Source organism: Gopherus evgoodei, chromosome 3 (assembly GCF_007399415.2).
Source record: "Gopherus evgoodei ecotype Sinaloan lineage chromosome 3, rGopEvg1_v1.p, whole genome shotgun sequence".
Lineage (NCBI taxonomy): Eukaryota > Metazoa > Chordata > Testudines > Testudinidae > Gopherus > Gopherus evgoodei.
The window spans coordinates 29945398-29968289 of NC_044324.1; the positions used below are offsets into that span (position 1 = coordinate 29945398).

Sequence of the window (22892 nt, forward strand, 5' to 3'; positions counted from 1 at the left end):
CGAGCCTGCCTCACCTCACACCAGGGGGAAAGAGTCACACTCACAGGTGAGTTCCTTCCCCCACCCCTACCCAGAGACCCCAGCAGCCAATCCCCTCTCTCAGCCTGTGCTGCATTCGGCTCTCTCTAGGACCCAGCAGCCCTGCTCTTACATGCTCCGCTACTTCCCATCTGTCTGGGGTCCCAGCAGAGCAGCGCCCTCAGACCTAATGGTGCCCTAGGCGGCTGCCTATTCTGCCTATGGCTAAGGACAGCCCTACTCACCCCTCTGCACCCCAACCCTCTGCTCCAGTCCTGAGCTGCCTCCTGCACCCTCATCCCTGGCCCCACTCCAAGACCGCACCCCCATCTGGAGCCCTTACCCCCTAACTCCCACTCTCTGCCCCAGCCCTGAGCCTCCTCCCTCACGCTGAACCCCTTGGTCCACCCTCATCACACATCAGCTCCATACTGGTGCACATAACAAAATTCATTCTGCAGATGGATGGAAAAAAATAGAGGGAACATTGCCTGGAAACAGGGGCGGCTCTAGCTTTTTTGCAACCCCAAGCATGGAAGTCAGGCAGCCTTCGGCGGCTTGCCTGCAGGAGGTCCCCGGTCCCGCGGCTTCGGCTTACCCGCCGCCGAATTGCCCCTGAATCCATGGGACCGGTGGCCCTCCTGCAGGCGCACTGCTGTAGGCTGCCCGACTGCTGCCCTTGCAGGGACAAGCTGGGCGTCCCTCCCCCGTGGCTTGCTGCCCCAGGCAGGTGCTTGGAGCACTGGTGCCGCTGCTGCCTAGGAATAGTTGCTTATATGCATAGTATGTGTGACTCCCATTTTTTTTTTTTTTTTTTTGGAGGGAGTAGGGAAGGATGTATGTGTGGTTGATGTGTTTCTTTGAAAGTGAGACAGTAACGGCTTGATCCTGAAAACATTGACATCAGTTACTAACTTCATTGCTTCGCCAGTACGTATGAGTTTGCAAAATCAGGCCTCAAATTTTAATAACATATCTTTGGGTTTATTTCATTTCTACAGAAGAACAAAGACTCACGGTACAGTTTGTGTTTTCATGAGTTCAGCTACTACTGGTGCCAAACAAAAGTGCATCTAGGTCAGGATCAAAGTGCTCCTTTTGTGCTGAACTGCAAATAGTTTCAACAGGGCTGAATCACCTGTGCTGGCAATACTCTGTAGCTCATCAGAGGGCAAAGGTGAGGGCATGAATCCTTCAGTGACAAATCTATTGAGAACAATTCTCATACATTTTAGTTAGTAGATTCTTTTAATAAAGGTAATGACACTGGGTGGCACTATTACTAAGTGTTGTAAAGACATGCCGAGGCAACTAGTTAAAGTACAAAGTGAACAGATGAGCAGCCTAGTTCAGCTTGTGACATAGGAATACAGATCTTTATCCCATTGTCTGTTAAATACTTCCAATATACCAAGAACACAGGCGAGAGGAATTTGTAGAACAATCCTTTGAAAAGCTTTAAAAGAAGCTGTAGTCATGGCCGAGTGGTTAAGGCGATGGACTAGAAATCCATTGGGGTCTCCCCGCGCAGGTTCGAATCCTGCCGACTACGGGTTTCTTTTTGGCTCGTTTTTCCCGCCTGTAGTTTAAGCGAACGCCCCGTGGGGCAGAGCAGCCGGAAAAGAGGCCGGGGGAGCTGGGCCAGCCCAGCACGGAGTCTCTGCGCCGCAGCCGGCTCCTAGCGGGGGAGCGGTCTCGGGGCGCTGCGGGGTGGCAGGATGCAGCAGGGCGCGGCTCCGGCCGTGCTGGTCACCAGCAGGTGAGGGGTCCGCGGGGCGGGGCACTGTCCTCGGGCCCGCAGCGGCTCCGGGCTTGGGGCAGCTGCCGCTTCCTCTGCCGGGGCGCCTCGCTCCTGCGGCCGCAGTCCCCGGTGGGCTGCGCCCTGCGCGGGATCTGCGCCGGCCGCCTGCCCCCTACCCTGCCGGGGGCTGCAGCGCCCTCAGCCGGGCGCCCCCTCGGAGCGCTGCCTGCAGCCACCCCCGGGCCAGGAGCTGCGGCCGCAGCGGAGCCTGGTGCCGCCGCGCTGGGGCCTCGGCCGGGCCTGGCTGCCGGGCGCCTCTGGGCTGTGCGGGGAGCGGGGGCAGTGGCAGGACTCGGCTGGAGCCCTTTCCACAGCCGCAAAGGGGGCGCTGGGGAGGTGGGTGATGATCTGAAGGAGATCCGACCGCCTAGCAGGGCTGAATTACCTTCCTCCCCCTGAAAATCTGCCAGGCCAGCTCCCTGCTCTTCAGGCTTTCTCTTTCCCAGAGAGAAGGGACTGTTGTTAGGCCCTTTACTGGTGTCCAAAGTTATGGGACTGGCGACAAACTCTTGAGCATCAGAGGTTTCCGCGCTGACACTTGGGTTTTGGTCTCTGCAAGTGGGAAACCCAGAACTGTGCAACAATCCATCACTTTCTGCACAGCAGGAGGGACTCCCTTTCATTAGCCTGCCTCAGAATAGCCATACAGCCAGACGAAATTTTCTGCAAAAGCCTGTTATGATGCGGGATGGCAATGCCAGCACTGCCTTCTTAATCAGTGTAAATTAATCCATTTTAATTTCTGCCCTGCTAGAAATTCTGGATGTGAGATTACAAGTGAAAAATATGTGGTTTCTCTTCAAGTGTTTGAGGTTCTCTGCGGCTGTAGAGTACAGCTATCTACCGCTATAGAGTAGTGTATAAATTCATCAACGTTATTTATTTATAAGCATGGAGCTGGGAAGGGCACAGGCTGCTTTATGGTCGTCTTTGTGGCCGTAGGTAATGCACCTAAAACCATTCTACAAATGTGTGATTAGACAAATAATATTCTGCAAGTGAACATTGCTCACTCTTCAGTAAGAGCCTAATTCTGCCAGGGGCTGAGGGCATTTGGCTGTTTCTCAGTCAAGAGGATAATAATAATAATGAATAATATAAATCTAATTTCTTTTTATAAGAAATGTTTAGAATTTGTAGAATGCAGCAAAAATTGCTGAGTCCCTAAAATTGTGGGATTGGCGTGTTTGTTTGCATGCTTGTTGGAGAATGAGTATGTTTCAAGGTACGAGTATATACAAAGTACAGTAGAAATACCATCTTTTTGTTCTGCATTTGGACAGCACCTCTGACAATATGATCCTGATCCATGGGCAGGTATCCTTGTTGCAACCATACAAATAATAAATAAATCTTGAAAATTATGTATAGGAAAAAATCTGCATGTGCTTTTGATGGTACCCATTATCAAATGTGCATAGACCAGCCTTCATCTTTATTTCTTTTTATATTCTACTGTAAGCTTGGTGATATTTAACTAGGCTGCATGCCTAGCAGCTTGAGCACTGGTCTGGTGGGAGGCCAGAGTTGTGTCAGTATGGAGAACATTATATGTGGTTATATTATATCCTACAAAGTCTGGGCAGAATAAAGTGGACGATATATTGGCACATATAGACCCCTGACAAGTCTGTGTGGGGGACCAAGGTCTGGTGACAGGCAACTGCATCCTTTGTTCCATAACAAATGATGCCCCTGTTTACTGCTATGAGTAGTCTCACTGACATCAATGGAATGACTCATGGTAAAGTTTGAGCATTTCTCTAACATTGCAGGTTCAGGGCCTTGGATTGTAAACTCTTCTGGGCAGGGATCATCTCTTACTCAATGTAATCATAGAAGGACGAGTATGGTGGGGCCCCTGGGTGCCACCAAAATTCAATTAATAACAATACTGATAGATCCCAAAAGTCCTAGGGACATTCATTTTGAATGTAGGCAATTCAAAATCTCTAAAGTCACTTCAGATAATGCATCTTCCTGAATTTCCCTGCCAGTTTTTATGGTTTTAGGACCTCGATTTCCTAATTAAAAATAAATAAATAAATAAAATTCCCTCTCCTGTTACTGTGGGAGAGGTTTGCCCAAATAACAGGGAAACTGCACGTGGGAAACAATGACAATGACACTGACCACATGCAACGTGCTGTCAAAGGCACAAAGTTAACAAACTGCAAGCAAAAATACTATTTCCCTCTCTAAACTCTTTCAGTTGTAGTAATCCTAGCTGTTAAAAAGCCCAAAAATCAGTGTGAATTTTTTTTTTGGATGGATTGCCCTTTAATTTCATAGCCTCTGATTCAGTAACCCTTGTAGTTAAACTAGTGTTTTGAACCCAATACATTTGAAGTCAGTTGCTATCTTAATATACAAGAGTGTTGACAAGCTGCTAGATTTCATTCTAGACAAAAGAGTTATTCCATGGACTGAGAAAGCTGGAATAATAGTGAATGGTTTGTCAGTACATTTTCCTTTTCTTATTGTTGGGGGTGGGGAGAGGGAGAACAGATTGCTTTATGAATCTGCAATATAGAGGCGTCTAATGATTTGTTACCAGAAACAGAACTTAGTCAAAACTACCAGCCTGCTGAAGTGTTGACTAATTCTTACAGCTGCAATCTGAGTGAGTAAGCATTTGGGGAGTGTTATTTCTAACATAAATCTATATTTAAAACAAAACAGATTTTACTGTCAGATGTCCCTTACTCAACATTGTTGGCTGCCGCTGCTGGAGAAGACACTCCAAATAACAGCCATAATTTATATGTGAGCGAAGCAATCTTTTGTGCGAACATCTAAGTAGTATGGGCAAAATTCTGTTTTCTGACATCAGGACAATCCTGGTTAAGTCAATGCATCAGTGTAACTGAGAACAGAATTTGGCTTGATTTTAAAATGAGTCTCTACCAGTGTTCAGAGGAAGAAAAGGGATTTTGGACAAGACAGAATACCACATAAAGCATATAACATTAGTTACCTAGGGTGAAATCCTGGCCTCAATGAAGTCAGTGGGGCTAGGATCATGTTCCTTTTCAACACAATCTGCAAAGAGGGGAAGGTGAGAAATTGGGCTAGTGTGCTTGTTTGGTTTTTTTATGATTTATAAAGAAACCTCAGTTTTTTTGTTTAAAAAAAATTCGACTTGTTTTTTACATTAGAAAATATGACTTGTCTTCTCAGGTAAACTCATCAGTATCTAAAGAACTAGTTCTATTATGACATCACATAAAAGCACACAGGGAAACCTGACAAGTTGAGAGGGGGAGGGATTTATGGTTAGATTATTTAAAACTATTTCCTTTCTGGGTTTTTTTGTAAAGCACATTTAAAACTGTAATACCTAATGAACACTTGGAAGAAAGGTGGTCTTTGTTGAAGATTCCACAGCCTGCCTGTAACAATTGTGGCGTGAGAACATATAATAAACACCTCTGAGCCTCAAGAAATTCTGAAACAAATCCAGGGAAGACCGGATTTATCATTCCTGTTATTTTTTAAGGGTAAAAACAAGCAGAAAAAAATGTAATTCAAAAGAAACTCAAATTTTTAACAACCCCCCTCCCCTTTCATTTCACTTTTAAAAAACAGGCAGGGAAGGAAAAACAGGGAGGTGCATGTTCAAATAATATTTAATGCTATTGATTACAAAAATGCCACTTGATGGACCAAATTCCTTTTTGGCAATAATGTAAAGCTAGAGTTACACCAATAGTGTCAGTGGAATTAATGTAGATGTACACTGGTGAAACAGGAAAACATCACCATATCTGTGCATAGTGTTTTATTTTCCAGCCAGTGATAATACATATCTGTTTTGTTGAACACAAAGTTCTCTTTGGCCCTTATTCAATGTCTTGCTTTCTACCAGTGAACAAGGGATGTAATGAGATGCAGGCATTCCCTCTTCAGAAATATGGTAGATAATTTGGGGTAGCTTCTTAGGTATGGAACCAGATGGGAAATAATACTGTGGATCCTTAAATGGCAGAAGAAGAAAACAAGTTGGAGTGAGACTAAATGAGCATATTGATTGTGTTCATGTCTAACTTTTTAAGCATTTTGGAAAACGTGTGTATGCTGAAGCATCTGCCAAATCATTTTAATTTCCTCTTGTGTGAAACATTAACTTTGATCTTACTAAGTCAGGTGTCACTGCTCTGTAACGTTTCCTTGCTCTGTTGGACTTTACCATTTGCAAATAGTTTCATCTTTGTCTCTTTTAACAAACATAGTTATAGGTGCATTATCTGAGTACTGTACACAACCTTAAATTAAGAACATTTTGACACTAAAATGTTATTTTTTTTATATTAAACTTTCTTAATTTATTTTGGCAAACTGAGATAAAGCTGCTCATGGTCTCATTAACATAGCTTTCTTTTGCCTATGACATGATCCCTTGTTCATTAACTTTTAGGACAGTGGGTAATCTTTCACTGTACACTCTTATCTGAAATATCATTACTGCTGCCATCTGGGTCTTTGCCTGCTTAGCATTTACTTGGTAAAATACTTCTCTGTGTAATACCTGTGCTTTTCTTTCTTTTTTTAAAGTTACATTGGAAAACAATCATGCTATTTCTAGCATCAACTTTGGATGGTATTGCTGGTTTCTGTACAGCACTTTGGCATAATTGAAAAGTGGTATCAAAATGATTTTCAAATGTAGGGCCAGATCCTCGGCTGATGTAAATTAGAATATCTCTACGGCAGTCAAGTTTGCTACAGCAATTTACACCAGCTGAGAATGTGCTCCATGTATTTTTTTTTATGCATTGTGCATACACTTAGTGATACAGCACATACACATCTAGCCATTCTTTTTCTCCCTTCTAAATTACAGTGACTTACTTAGTGCTTGTTTAGATTTGAAAAACTACAGTAGTACAGCTTAGGCACTTCAGTGTAGGCACTCACTACAGCAGTGGTCCTCGCACTTTTTCCATTGTGCCCCCCCCATACACACACCTATAACGGAACCTGTCTGCCCCCATTCCCTCAAGCTGCAGCTGGGAGCAGGACAAGAGCTCCGGCCGGGGCCGGAGCTGTGGCTGGGGCCGGAGCTTGGGGCAGAGTGGGACTGAGTGGTTCTCCGTCTGTGGCCTTTGTGGAGGCTGGCCCAGGCCCCGCCGTCCTCCCCCTCACCCAATGTTTCTCTGCACCCTGCTAGGGAGGTGCATGCCCTACAGTTTGGGGACCACTGCACTATAGCGATAGGAAGGATTCTCCCACTGGCATAGTTAATCCACCTTGCCAAGAGGAGGCAGCTAGGTCAACAAAAGAATTATTCCATCAACCTAGCACTGTCTACACTAGGGGTTAGGTTGGCTTAACTGTGTCGCTGGGGCTGTGTGGATTTTTCACACTTCTGAGCAACGTAGCTGGGTTGACTTAACTTTTGAGTGTAACCTGGCCTTAGAATTATTGCATGTTGACCTACATGTAGGTACAGCTTTTCTGGGGCTATCCAAACAGCCGGAACATAGCACCCTGGTGTATACTCTGGAATTTGTAATGTTTAGGAAAATACAGTACTGTACTGCACTATTTAGTATACTACTTTTCCCCCAAACCTCCCTCCATTAATCTTTAACCATACTCCACAACAAAACAATAAAGAAGGATCTCAAGAGAACTATCATATTCACATTAGAGAAAGGAAGCTCTTTGGCTGGGGCACTTATCTAGGGCTCAGGACATCCAAATTCAATTCCCTTCTCTGCCACAGACTTCATGTGTGACCTGGGCAAGTCACTTAGTCTCTCTGTGCCCCCCTAAGGATAAAATGGGGAGAATACCTCCTAGGGGTGTTGGGAGGGTATAGACTGAGAGGCATGCAGATACTACGTTAATGGGGCCATATAAGTACCTAAAGTAAATAACTGTCTGTTACTTAATCTATCTAAAATATCTTACACTTGCCTTTCATCCTAATGGCTAGAAGATCAAAGTACAAATTGGTATTGACCTTCCATTGAAAGGTAGACACATCTGAGGTAGCAACTGTTTAACTAAGCATGGCAACAATGTACAATGATTAGAACACGAAGATGAACAATAGTCTTATTGGAAATTGAATTGGAACATCTTTATGTCAGGTGCATGCCTGGTATCCTCGCTGCTCCTATTTGCATTTGAAATGGTGCCATGGTATCTCAAGATGGTCACTGTGGTTCTATTTGGAAGGCGAGTTTCTTTTATCTGGGAATAAACAATTTATATTAATAATATCTAGCATCAGCCCAGCTGAAGTTTGAATCAGTTTCTGATTAGCTGGTAGTTCTCAATGCTCTTCTTCATCTCAGCTGCCTAGTTCACTTCATGAGCTACTGCACGATTCCAGTGACCTGAACAAACCTCTGAAGCACGTAAATCGATCAGTGTAATAAGAGGGAGGGAGACACTTGGAAAGAAGCAAAAAGAACTATGAAATGTGACCTGTTTCCAAACACGTGGCCATACTGGATAGCAATACTTAAAACAGAGGCCAAGTTTGCAAGTCTCAGACACAGCTGTCGTTTTAAAACCTAGCAAGCAATGTGTAATGCAGTTCTTCTGCAGGCCCAAGCTCGATCAAAACACTAACTTGTTAGTAGGTCTGGTTTTATAATTTGTGGATCCCATGTAAAGACAGGGCCCCAAGCTGTCAGAAAGGGAATGGGCTGGCTGACGAACTGCACAGTTGAGGCTTTGTCTTCATTGCCAAAAGGGAGGTGTGTGTGTGTCTGGTCTACACTAGAAAATTAAATCAGCTCAGTGTGAAGAATCCATGTAACCATGTCCAAGCCAACCTAACCCTTGGTGTAGACAGTGCTAGGCTGATGGAAGAATTTTTTTGTTGACCTAATTGCTGCCTTTCAGAGAGTGGATTAAATACAGTGAGGGGAAAATCCTTCCCATCACTGGAGTGAGTGTCTACACTGAAGCGGTACCATGGTGCAGCTGCACAGTTTAAAGTGTAGACATAGCCCGTGTGTGTGTTTTTACAGTGAGATAGCTATTGTGCAATAGTTATGTCACTGAAAAATCTTAGTAGAGACAAGGCACAAGTTTGACTGCCAGGTAGCTAGGTGAGGTCAGCGTTGTACTCCCCACCTGTGGTTGACCTTCCCTAGTTGCCATGGTAAAACTACAGTGCTTTGCCTCCATAGCTGATGCACGTTAGTTATCCCATGATAATAACACACCTTTTTTTATCTGTAAAGACAAAACCTTAGAATCTGATTCTCTCTTTGGCTCTCAAGCACATGTTCAGATTGTGTCTCAGGCTGTCCCTCCTTTCAAGCAGATGCCTGTTTTTTCTGTCCGTGTTCCTTATTCCCTCCTTACTCAGGCAGAACTCTCCAGGTGAAATCCTGGCCCCTTGAAGTTAGTGGCAAAGCTCCCATCGACTTCAGTGAGGCCATGATTTAACCTTCAGCTGTTACTGTGGACTTTGCCTGAGTACAGAGTGTTGTATAGGTCTCGTGAATTTTAGCCAGATGCAGCTCTGCTTATACCTCGAGGTGTAAAATCCAGGGCTCCTATTCTCCTGCCCCTGAATATGAGTAACTTTCACTGTAGTTGTAGAATAAATATAAAATTAGAGAATGAAAGTTAGCTCAAGTTTGGTTAAAGGAATATGTGTTATAAAGAAAGGCCGTGAAAGTAATGAGTTATAAGGCGAGAAGGAATGAAGTAGGGAGGATGTCTGGTTCAAAGAATCACTAATGAAAAAAGGGGAAATTTCTAAAAAGAAGGGCTCTGACTGATAAGAGTCACTGCAGAGGCTTTAAATAAGACAAAGATAATTTGTTGTAAAAAGAGCCAAGGTGGGCTTTCCCACCCCACATACCAGTGTTATCTAAGAACTGTTGGTGAGCAGGAATGAGGGGAAGAGAGAGGGAGGGAAGGGCTAAGGGAGAAACGCTGTAGTAAAACTTACCTGGATTAAGACTGGAAATAAAAGTGAACTGTCTCAAATTGGTTTTTAGCTGAAGTCAGTAATTGGCAATGACATCTCTTGTTTGTTAAGGGGTATAAAAAGTAAACTCTTAAAGGGTTCATTACTACCACCTGCTTGTCTATGTTGGGTCTAAGCACCGCTGGGCTTAGCCCTTTTGTAAGTATCTTGATCAAATTCTTATAAATGTTTTGCTACTGTTTGGATGCAGTAAATTGCATATTAATTTTTGCTTATTATTTGGGCTTTTTAGGCATGTTTAGAGCAGTTGGCCTTTGGATTCAATAAAGAAATTCATGGTTAAATTAGTGTCATGATAATATCCTGCATAAATAATAAATAATTTCAACAGTAGTCAATGGAAGTTATGTGTATACCAGAGAGGAGGATCAGGCCTGGAGATCCACCCCTGTAATTCACCGTGGCAACAAACACCCTTTGCAGCAATAATAATTTTGGTTGCTTTGGCCCCCGTGGTGTTTGTAAAGAAAAAGTGTTCTAAGATATCTGAGAGTTCAAAACCGGCAATGACACTTTACCCAAAGAGGATGAGGCTGATGGTCCTTTCTCCATCTCATCTGTGGGTGGAGCATGCAGAAGATGAGCAAATGGCAGGTAGTTCATTTGTGCACATTTAGGCAACGTGGCCATGAAAATCAGTAGACCTGTTTGTAGTGATTTAAATGCTATGAAAAGTGGTTTTGCTTTGGTTAATAGGAGTTGCTGTTCCTTCCAAAGGGTGCATACATTTTAAATAAGAAACAGAGTAATACAAGGTACAGTAGAAGGAATTTCTCAGCAGAATAGAGGATGATTAACCTTTTTACAGATAACCTCAAATGGTATAAAGTGAAAATTTACATTTAATATATATTTAAATGGGACTTAGGTGCTTCTGAAATGGGAGTTAGGTGCTGACCTGCATCTTTACGCACCTAAATACCTTTGCAAATATGACCCTTAGGCTAAAATCCTGTGGAGGTTCGCAACATATTGGAGAAGTTTATTTTGGCTGCAGCAAATTTAAAGTTTGCCATTAAAAATTAATGCAAAATACTTTTCAGTCTCGATGCTGAATTGTATTGGTTTTGCAGCGTATCTAGTTAAGCTTAGTATAGTCATTGCTACTTTAAATACTTATACGTTACATAGGCAACATTTGTTATTTCTTTCATAGCATAGTTGATGGTGTCATCTTTTCACTGAATAGCAATGATTTAAAGACCAAATTTATTTTCAGCTCCAAAGCCTATAAAATGGGAGTCTTTTCATTGAATTCAGTGGACCTTTGATCAAGTGTTCTTTGAGGCAATCGGTAAAGGTGTTTGTGTCAGTGCTGTCTATATTTGAACCGACTTTTTGTTTTTGTTCGTAGGCAAGTTCAGAATGCTCACACAGGGATAGATTTGTCAGTGCCAAAGTACCAGGAAATCCGTGGGAAGATGATGTCCGGCCATGTGGAATATCACATTGTAGCTGTTACCCGACTGGCTGCATTCAAATCAGCAAAGCACAAACCTGAAGATGTGGTTCAGTTTATGGTAAGTAGTTAATCAATGCTGTGTTTGATAAATAAATCTTTTGGTTTTTTTCCCTCTCCACCAGTGTGCATTATTCTTATATTGTTGTAACATTACATGTTTGATCATATTCATAATCTTCAATATGACAGTACAGTCTGGGCTGTTACAGAAGTAGCAAAACTTGGCAATACTTTACTAGATACACTGAAGGGTAGGGATAGGATACAGAGGGACCTAGACAAATTAGAGGGTTGGGCCAAAAGAAATCAAATGAGATTCAACAAGGACAAGTGCAGAGTCCTGCACTTAAGACAGAAGAATCCCATTCACTGTTACAGACTAGGGACCGAATGGGTAGGCAGCAATCCTGCAGAAAAGGACCGAGGGGTTACAATGGACAAGAAGCTGAATATGAGTCAACAGTGTGCCCTTGTTATCAAGAAGGCTAACAGCATTTTGGGCTGTATAAGTAGGGGCATTGCCAGCAGTTCGAGGGATGTGATCATTCTCCTTTATTTGGCATTGGTGAGGCCTCATCTGCAGTACTGTGTCCAGTTTTGGGCCCCACACTACAAAAAGAATGTGGAAAAATTGGAAAGAGTCCAGTGGAGGGCAACAAAAATGATTAGGGGGCTGGAGCACATGACTTATGAGGAGAGGCTGAGGGAACTGGGATTGTTTAGTCTGCAGAAGAGAAGAATGAGGGGGGATTTGATAGCTGCTTTCAACTACTTGAAAGGGGGTTCCAAAGAGGATGGATCTAGACTGTTCTCAGTGGTAGCGGATGACAGAACAAGGAGTAATGGTCTCAAGTTGCAGTGGGGAAGGTCTAGAGTGGATATTAGGAAAAGCTTTTTCGCTAGGAGGATGGTAAAGCCCTGGAAAGGGTTACCTAGGGAGGTGGTGGAATCTCCTTCCTTAGAGATTTTTAAGGTCAGGCTTGACAAAGCCCTGGCTGGGATGATTTAGTTGGGAATTGGTCCTGCTTTGAGCAGGGGGTTGAACTAGATGACCTCCTGAGGTCCCTTCCAACCCTGATATTCTGTGATTCTATGATCTATAGTTGTGCTTTTCAGCCAAACATTTCAAAGCACTTTACAAAAGTAGATGAATATTATCTCCACATAAATCATGGAGCACAGAGATTTCCTATCCTATCTTCAACATCTTCTGAGGCTACCTATGCTCCTCAAGCTGTTCTTGCTAAGTAATAATGTGATTTCTTGAATTTAATATGTACTCTACAGTGAGATTGGTCTAATTCCCTGTTTATTGTTAGTCATCCTGGCATTTCAGCCTTCCTGGGGAAGTCATAAAGTAAACCTGATTTATCGGAATGGAATTTTATCCTATCAGATATGTTTTCCTCAGTTGTCCCTGACTTTGTTGGAAAATAGTTTGAGCGTGTGGAAGTAATTTTAAACCTTGAGTTTGTAGGTTGGTAGGATATATGCATCACATTGGTTTACTGTTGTTATTTGTATTACCATAGCACCTTGGACTTAGTCGTAGACCAGGACTCCATTGTGCTAGGTACTGTATAAACACAGAACAAAAAGATGGTCCCTGCCCCACAGAGCTGACAATGTAAGTATAGGACAGGCAGAGAAGTAAAATGAAACATTATGGGTCAGCATGACAGGCAGTGGTCTCGGCACACCAGCAGTCTAACCATTGTCAAGTTTTTTTGTAGACATCATGGCAAAGAAGATTTTTTAGAAGGTTATGAAGAAGGATAATGAGGTGGCTTTGTGCATGTTTGTGGGGAGCGCCTCTCAAACATCTGACCAGAGGGAAGGCGGAGAGAGTTGTAGGAGGGGATGGGGAAAAAGGAGGCGAGCCAAAGGGCAGGAGAAGGTCACATTGTATATTGTCAGTTTTCTCTTGACAGAAAATGTTAAGATCCTGTGAGAGGGAGAAGTAGAGGCTGGAGGAGGGAAGGGTTTGAGAAGTGAGTCAAAGGTGTGAACAGCAGCTGGGATTGCAGGTGTGATATTCAGTTGAGTTGGAGAAGTGGAGTTGCTTAGCTCAGAAGATGGCAGAACTGAAAGAGACGAATGAATTAGTCATGGAGGAAGTCATCTGGTTTCGGGATTTCTGCCAGAGATGCTCTGTAGCGCGAGAGCAGGAGCAGAGGAAACAGATGTCGGGTTGGCAGGGAAAACCTTGTGTAACGCTGACAGATCCTGGTTGTCGGCGGGCGGGATCGAACCTGGGATCTCTGGAGCTAAATGCTTGAGCCTCTACTTCTATGATGAGATGACTGACTCTGTGGATATGGGGAAAACAATGGATGTGACATATCTGGATCTTAGCAAAGCTTTTGATACGGTCTCCTACAGTGTTCTCGCCAGCAAGTTAAAAAAGTATGGATTGGATGAGTGGACTATAAGGTGGATAGAAAGCTGGCTAGTTTGCCGGGCTCAACAAGTAGTGTTCAATGGGTCGATGTTTATTTGGCAGCTAGTATCAAGCGGAGTACCCCAGGAGTTGGTCCTGGGGCTGGTTTTGTTCAACATATTTATTAATGATCTGGATGATGGGATGGATTTCACCGTCAGCAACTTCGCAGATGACACTAGGCTGAGGGTAGAGGTAGCTATGCTAGAGGGTAGGGATAGGGTCCAGAGTGATCTAGACAAATTGGAGGATTGGGTCAAAAGAAATCTGATTAGGTTCAACAAGGACAAGTGCAGAGTCCTGCACTTAGGACGAAAGAATCCCGTGCATAGCTACAGGCTGGGGATCGACTGGCTAAGCAGCAGTTCTGCAGAAAGTGACCTGGGGATTACAGTGGATGAGAAGGTGGGTTTGACTCAGCAGTATGCCCTTGTGCCAAGAAGGCTAACGGCATATTGGGCTGCATTAGTAGGAGCATTGCCAGCGGATTGAGGGAAGTGATTATTCCCCTCTATTCAGCACTGGTGAGGTCACATCTGGAGTATTGCATCTATCTTTGGGCTCCCCACTACAGAAAGAATGTGGACAAATTGGAAAGTCCAACAAAGGACAACAAAATTGATCAGGGAGCTGGGGCACATGATTTACGAGGAGAGGCTGAGGGAACTGGGCTTGTTTAATCTGCAGAAGAGAAAAGTGAGGGGGGATTTAATAGCAGCCTTCAACTACCTGAAGTGGGGTTCCAAAGAGGATGGAGCTCGGCTGTTCTCAGTGGTGGCAGATGACAGAACAAGGAGCAATGGTTTCAATTTGCAGTGGGGGAGTTCTAGGTTGGATGTTAGGAAACACTATTTCATTAGGAGGGTGGTGAAGCACTGGAACGGGTACCTAGGGAGGTGGCGCAATCTCCATCCTTAGAGGTTGGGATGATATCTTTGGGATTGGGCCTGCTTTGAGCAGGGGGTTGGACTACATTGACCTCCTGAGCCTCTTTCAATCCTAATCTTCTGTGATTCTGTAAGTCTACTGCATGAGCTAAAAGTCATATAGCTGTTAGGTAAGGCTGTAGAGCAGACTCATTAATCTCTCTCTCTAAATGGTCTTGGTGCCATTAGAGGGGACAGAACACCACACCCAGGAGGTGTGTGGGTTACACTTGCAGTGGGAGAGAGAGGCAAAAGACTCAAGGATGGAGGACAGTGAAGCATGGAGAGAATCAATAACAATATCAGTGGAAGAGACTAGGGAGGGAGCGAGGGCTGAGAGCAAATGAGAAGTCATCAACACTGATAGACTGGAAGGCACAGAAGGGCTGAGTGGCAGGGCGTGAGGAAAGGGGCTGATGAGAGATGTTGAAATAGATTAGGTGATGGTCAGAGAGGTGGACCTTAGCAAAAGAGGGCAGAGTCTGGTAAAGACTATGTTGAGTGAAGAGCCCTTTTTGTGAATGAGAGAGCTGAACAAGAACTACAGGTCAAATTAAGAGGTGTGGGTGAGGAAACATACAGCTAGGGGGTTGGATGGCTCATCAGCATGGGTTTGAAGTCACCAAGGATGAGTGTGGGAGATTGTAAGGAGAGGGAGAGAGAGAGAGAGCAAGGAATCAAAATCACAGAAGGCGGCTGATGGGGAGGAGTTGGGCAATGGTAGATGACAATGACATGGAGGGGAGGAGGAACAGTGAGAAAGGGGAAGAGGGAAGTTTGGAAGCAGCAGGAACAGGAGAGGAGAAGCCCTACATTCCCACCACCATCTGATGTAAAGTGGGGCCTGTGAGAAAAGAAGAGGCCTCTAGAAGAGAGTGCAGCTGCAGTGTCAGATGGAAGGATGCAGGTCTCTGTGAGAACCAGGAGCTGGAGGGAGGGAGATCTGAAGAGATAGTGGGTGGTTGTGATTTTTTTTTAGCAATGGAATGGGCAAAGGGGTGGAGGTGGCAGTGGCATGCGTAACAGAGATGTCAGTTTTCCGTCATATCCTTGGGAGATCATATTGAATTGAATTTAAGTATCTTTGGGGTCCATTTACTACAATGTATGTATGTATTATGTATTATTGTATTATGTATTATTGTGGGCCAGGATTGTACGTAACCTCTCAAAGGTAGAGATGTGAGACCTGGGGTTCTATATGGAACAATGTGCCAGACAAGAATGGACTTTTGGAACAAAAATTAAGTATTTTTCCTGGGGAATATCTAGGGGGAGATGAATGCAAATTCCCCTCCTCTGATTATGCAAAACCCCAGTCTTTTGAAGCTACATTATGGGGAGGAGGCTGTTATCTTCTGATCACAGCTCCATGAGGGCAAGATCAAACGCCCAAGCTATATAAATGAAAGACTGAACTATTCATGGTAGTTGTGGTTCTGAATCTGAGACAGTTATGAACTTATCACCCAGTTGTGGGTTTTGAAGGAATGATATCTACCAGAGCCCGAGGCAGGAGTTGGGGTGACCTCTGATAAGCTTTTTAGCATGTGTGTAGGTTCTTTTATTGTTTTTAATATGTTTTCTCTGTAATGCTTTCACCTTAACAATAAATGTACTTGCTTAGAAAGAACTCTAACTGCAGGAAGTACATTGCTTTGAAGAGAAAGCAAAGCGCAGACACTGGCCTGTTTGGAAGTTTGGCTTACTGGGAATATCACATTGTAGGCAGGGAACTGTGCAACCTTGTAAAACCTCTGGTTGGGAGCGAGAGATATGCGGGTCTCTGATCAAGACAGGAGCAGTCAGCCTAGAGTGGGTCCTTCAGAGGACCACAGAGGGATTGGTGCAGATGCCCTGAACTGTGACAGTGGGATAACAGCGTTTTATTGACTTGTTCTACAAGATATATTGTGTGTGTATGATCAAAACTAGTTTAACAAGGAAGACCTATTTTACTTACAAATGTGAAATACTCTAGCCCTACCATTTCTTTGATTTGAACGGTATAGTTTTACCTATTAACCTGCAGTTTGCATGTGTTTGCATAGCATTTGGTATCAGTAAATTTAAAATCCAGTGTTCATATTGAGTATCAGCACGAGCAGTTCGCTTCCAAGATGAGTCTTCAAATCAGAGTCTTTGTGAATCTAAAGTTATTTAAACACTTCCGATTGTAAAGCACTGCAGATTGTAGTGTGGGCTGTAGATAAGCATTAACCTTGGAGTCACACTTGCTAAACTAAAGAAAAACTCGGCTGTGTTTTCTTTTAAAGTTCGGAATGTTCTCAGTATATAGAAACAATGGAGTTGATTTATTTTTAAAACTGAATCATAGCTGCTATTGAGAAGGTAAAACTTAATTATTGCACACAAACTGCCATTTTCTGTGGCGGAGATACACTGGCTTCTCTTATCTCAAATGCGTTTCTACTGCTCACACTTTGTCTTTCCAGAAGTAAGTCCTCCACTGCCCACTCTCTTTTTAGAACACACCCAGCCATTGACGTTTTGTGTTATGTATCAGCCTAATACTCAGTGTAATTACTTATTAGTTCACAATTTAATTTGCTGATGAAGTTTATTAAATGCTAAAATAACCCTGCCCTTACTGTCTTGTTCTCTTACATACAAAATGCAGCTTTATTATGTATGCATCACACACACTAATACAGGGCTCAGCAACCTTTCAGAAGTGGTGGCCGAGTCTTCATTCATTCACTCTAATTTAAGGTTTTGCGAGCCAGTCATACATTTTAATGGTTTTAGACGGTCTCTTTCTATACCTAAACTATTGTGCTATGTAGGGTATATAAGGTTTTAAAAATATTTAAGAAGCATAATTTAAAATTAAATTAAAATGCAGAGCCCCCCTAGACCAATGGTCAGGACCCGGGCAGTGTGAATGCCACTGAAAATCAGCTCATGTGCCGCCTTTGGCATGTGTGCCCCTGCACTAATTGTTCTGTCTCTCTCTCTGTATGTATATTTTATCTGAGCTTGCATGCAAATTTTGGCCTAAAATCTCCTTGTGACTTGATATCTCATCTGTGAATGAGGGATATTTCCCCACTTTAGAGGGATATTGTGAAGATAAATTCATTGTTTGTGGAGCACTCAAATACTAGGTGATAAATGCAGCTGAAAAGCCCATGGGGTATGTGATGATGTGTCTGGCAGGACCCAACTGAGAGTGCCAGTTCAGGACAAATCGCTTAAAACAGCGCAGTTACAGCCCAAGGCTGGGGTTTTTCCACCTTTAAGGCAAACCAAACCAGCCAGACAAAGAGGACTTTGGTCTCACCCCACTGGTTAACCACAAGTCACACAAGCAATTCTCTTAGACACTCCAGTTTCCCAGTATCACCACCAGTGCCACTTGTCCTGGGGATGAATAGTTATGAAAACCAACACCCCAATAAAGAAAAAAAGGGTTCTCTCGATCCCAAAGAATCAAGCCCTAGACCCAGGTCAATTTACAAATCAGATCTTACCCACAAATCAGGCTGTTGCCAGTCCTTTAGAATCTAAAATCTAAAGGTTTATTCATAAAAGGAAAAAGATATAGATGAGAGTTATAGTTGGTTAAATGGAATCAATTACATACAGTAATGGCAAAGTTCTTGATTCATGCTTGTAGCAGTGATGGAGTAAACTGCAGGTTCAAATCAAGTCTCTGAAGTACATCCACAGCTGGGATGGGTCATTCAGTCCTTTGTGTAGAGCTTCTTTGTAGCAAAGTCCCTCCAGAGATATGAAGCAGGATTGAAGACAAGATGGAGATGAGGCATCAGCCTTTTATAGTCTTTTCCAGGTGTAAGAACACCTCTTTGTTCTTACTGTGGAAAATTACAGCAAAATGGAATCTGGAGTCACATGGGCAAGTCCCTGCATACTTTGCTGAGTTACAAGGCATATCTGCCTTCTCTCAATGGGTCAGTTGTATAGCTGATGGTCCTTAATACGCCATCAAGCAGGCTAGGCAGAGCTAACACCAACTTGTCTGGGATATCACTCAGAAGCAGTTGGAGGCTGAGCTACAAAGGAAGGTTTGAAAGCTAGAAGCCTCTGGTAATTGGCTGAGCCTTAACCAGTGGGCGGGACATTCATTCAGGCCAGGGCTTTATAAAGCAGCGCACAAGTGACCAGGGGCTGCTAACAGGGAGTTTCGCAAGGGAGTTCTCCAGGTGAAGGAGGACCAAATACAGCATCTGTGGGGTAAGTGACTGTCTGCAGTGTTTGTGTTTGTTTGTGTTTGGGGGTTACTTGCTGTGTGCTGAGCTGTGTTTGTCAGTCTGTTTGTTTGTTTTGGCTGTTTGAAGGACCCTGTGCTGTAGCTGGCAGTTGGAGGCTGAGCTACAAAGGAAGGTTTGAAAGCTAGAAGCCTCTGATAATAGGCTGAGCCTTAACCAGTGGGCAGGGCATTCACTCAGGCCAGGGCTTTATAAAGCCGCGCACAAGCAACCAGGGACTGCAAACAGGGAGTTTCGCAAGGGAGTTTGGAAGGGGAGTAGGAAGGGAGCGGAGGTCCCTTGTCGGTCCTGTCCGTGACCCGTTAGTCCCTTGAAAACCTATAAACCAAACTACATCCAAAACCTTTCTCTTTAAAGCAGAGCAGAGCGGACAGGGAGCTGCAGACAGGGGAGTTTGAGAGGGATTTTGACAGACGAAGGCTTACGATGGTTAGGAAGACCTGCAACACCTGTGGCAGCACTGCTTCTGTCTCCTCCACCTGCGCCTGTAGCCAGACAGAGCACCAGAGCATGGATGCTTCTGCCCAGATACTGGTGTCGTTTTGCAAAGACTGTAACTTGCAATTTCCACTTACTGATATCCAGGCTGGGGGGGGCGGGGGCATCCAATGTAAAAGGTGCCTACTAGTGGAATCTCTCAGGCAGCAGGTGGGAGAGCTACAGGAGGAGGTGGCTAGGTTGAGGAGCATCTGTATCCACGACCAATTCCTGGATAGTGTCCATGTGGAGACAGCTGAGGTAGCTGTCCCAGTTCACAGGACTGCTGACACACTACTGGTGGAGGAGGAGGTGGCTCAGGGTGGACACTGGCAGCTGGTTACTTCTGGCAGCGGGCAGTGCTCCATCCCTGCTGCGAACCCTCCCGCCGTGGTAATAGGTAACCGTTATGCTCTTCTTGATACAGGAGAGAAGGAATCATCCCCTACAGTAAAGGAGAAGCCTCTTACCCCTAAGCCTGGGAGGTCTGCTGCCACCACTGAAAATAGGAAACGTAGGGTAGTTGTGGTCAGAGACTCTCTGCTGAGGGGAATGGAGGCGCCCATCTGTTGCCCTGACATTTCATCTCGGAGGTATGCTGCCTGCCAGGGGCCCGTATCCGAAATGTTACAGAGGCATTGTCGAGAATTATTCGGCCTTCTGATTACTACTCCATGCTACTCATCCATGTGGGCACAAATGATACTGTGAGGTGTGACGCTGAGCGGATCAAGAGTGACTACAGGGCTCTGGGAGTATGGGTGAAGGAGTTTGGAATGCAGGTGTATTCTCTTCGATTCTTCCTGTCGAAGGTAGGGGCCCGGGCAGAGACAGATGCATCATGGAGGTGAATGCTTGGCTGCGAAGATGGTGTCGCCAGGAGGGCTTTGGCTTCCTCGATCACGGGATGCTATTTGAGGAAGGACTGCTAGGCAGAGATGGCATTCACCTTTCGAGGAGGGAAAAGACCCTATTTGCACACAGACTGGCTAACCTAGTGAGGAGAGCTTTAAACTAGGTTCGATGGGAACAGGTGAGCAAAGCCCACAGGTAAGTGGGGAACATGAAGACCTGGGAGATGGGTCGGAAACAAGAGGGAGCGTGGGCTATAATGGCAGAGAGAAAGGAGGGTCAGGGCAAAACTGAGGGAGGCAAGATCAAACCAGTATCTTAGATGCCTATATACAAATGCGAGAAGTATGGGTAATAAGCAGGAAGAACTGGAAGTGCTAATAAATAAGTACAACTATGACATTGTTGGCATCACTGAAACTTGGTGGGATAATACACATGATTGGAATGTTGGTGTGGATGGGTATAGCCTGCTCAGGAAGGATAGACAGGGGAAAAAGGGAAGAGGTGTTGCCTTATATATTAAAAATGTACACACTTGGACTGAGGTGGAGATGGACATAGGAGACAGAAGTGTTGAGAGTCTCTGGGTTAGGATAAAAGGGGTAAAAACAGGGTGATATCGTAATAGGAGTCTACTACAGGCCACCTAACCAGGTGGAAGAGGTGGATGAGGCTTTTTATAAACAACTAACAAAATTATCCAAAGCCCAAGATTTGGTGGTGATGGGGGACTTCAACTATCCAGATATATGTTGGGAAAATAAAACCGCAGGGCACCGACTATCCAATAAGTTCCTGGACTGCATTGCAGACAACTTTTTATTTCAGAAGGTTGAAAAAGCTACTAGGGGGGAAGCTGTTCTAGACTTGATTTTAACAAATAGGGAGGAACTCGTTGAGAATTTGGAAGTAGAAGGAAGCTTGGGTGAAAGTGATCATGAAATCATAGAGTTTGCAATTCTAAGGAAGGGTAGAAGGGAGTACAGCAAAATAGAGACAATGGATTTCTGGAAGGCGGATTTTGGTAAGCTCAGAGAGCTGATAGGTAAGGTCCCATGGGAATCAAGACTGAGGGGAAAAACAACTGAGGAGAGTTGGCAGTTTTTCAAAGAGACACTATTAAGGGCTCAAAAGCAAGCTATTCCAATGGCTAGGAAAGATAGAAAATGTTGCAAAAGACCACCTTGGCTAAACCACGAGATTTTGCATGACCTACAAAATAAAAAGGAGTCATATAAAAAATGGAAACTAGGTCAGATTACAAAGGATGAATATAGGCAAACAACACAGGAATGCAGGGGCAAGATTAGAAAGGCAAAGGCACAAAATGAGCCCAAACTAGTTATGGGAATAAAGGGAAACAAGACTTTTTATCAATACATTAGAAGCAAGAGGAAGACCAAGGATAGGGTAGGCCCGCTGCTCAGTGAAGAGGGAGAAACAGTAACAGGAAACTTGGAAATGGCAGAGATGCTTAATGACTTCTTTGTTTCGGTCTTCACTGAGAAATCTGAAGGAATGTCTACCATAGTGAATGCTTATGGGAAGGGGGTAGGTTTAGAAGATAAAATTAAAAAAAGAGCGAATTAAAAATCACTTAGAAAAGTTAGATGCCTGCAAGTCACCAGGGCCTGATGAAATGCATCCTAGAATACTCAAGGAGTTAATAGAGGAGGTATCTGAGCCTCTAGCTATTATCTTTGGAAAGTCATGGGAGACGGGAGAGATTCCAGAAGACTGGAAAAGGGCAAATATAGTGCCCATCTATAAAAAGGGAAATAAAAACAACCCAGGAAACTACAGACCAGTTAGTTTAACTTCTGTGCCAGGGAAGATAATGGAGCAAGTAATTAAAGAAATCATCTGCAAACACTTGGAAGGTGGTAAGGTGATAGGGAATAGCCAGCATGGATTTGTAAAGAATAAATCATATCAAACCAATCTGATAGCTTTCTTTGATAGGATAACGAGTCTTGTGGATAAGGGAGAAGAGGTGGATGTGGTATACCTAGACTTTAGTAAGGCATTTGATACAGTCTCGCATGATATCCTTATCGATAAACTAGGCAAATACAATTTAGATGGGGCTACTATAAGGTGAGTGCATAACTGGCTGGATAACGGTACTCAGAGAGTAGTTATTAATGGCTCCCAATCCTGCTGGAAAGGTATAACAAGTGGGGTTCCGCAGGGGTCTGTTTTGGGACCGGGTCTGTTCAATATCTTCATCAACGACTTAGATGTTGGCATAGAAAGTACGCTTATTAAGTTTGCAGACGATACCAAACTGGGAGGGATTGCAACTGCTTTGGAGGACAGAGTCAAAATTCAAAATGATCTGGACAAACTGGAGAAATGGTCTGAGGTAAACCGGATGAAGTTCAATAAAGATAAATGCAAAGTGCTCCACTTAGGAAGGAACAATCAGTTTCACACATACAGAATGGGAAGAGACTGTCTAGGAAGGAGTATGGCAGAAAGAGATCAAGGGGTCATAGTGGACTACAAGCTAAATACACTGCTCTACAGCCAAAATGCTTCTGAAATAAATGTAGTCCAACTTTACTAATTCTGGGTCACTGAGAACGAAAATGATGCTTAAAATTGTTGATTGGGTCTAGTTTTCAAGTCAGTATATATGACCCTTGACTTGGGAATGGCGGAGGATAAGTGAGTTATAAAGGGAAGGGATCTCAA

General features: G+C 43.9%; 1 protein-coding gene and 1 non-coding gene across 2 annotated transcripts in view; both read left to right on the forward strand.

Moving 5' to 3' along the window:
• The first annotated feature begins 1488 nt into the window (after positions 1-1488).
• Positions 1489-1570, forward strand: TRNAS-AGA. Its single transcript has one exon. It is a non-coding gene; the product is annotated as a tRNA-Ser (tRNA).
• A 49-nt stretch (positions 1571-1619) lies between these two features.
• HS1BP3 (HCLS1 binding protein 3) overlaps positions 1620-22892 on the forward strand; it is an 85665-nt gene continuing 64392 nt past the window's right edge. Inside the window, exons 1-2 of the mRNA XM_030555347.1 lie at positions 1620-1777; positions 11137-11302. Of these exons, the coding sequence (XP_030411207.1) occupies positions 1737-1777; positions 11137-11302 (207 nt within the window). The 5' untranslated portion in view covers positions 1620-1736. The remainder of the gene's footprint in view (positions 1778-11136; positions 11303-22892) is intronic.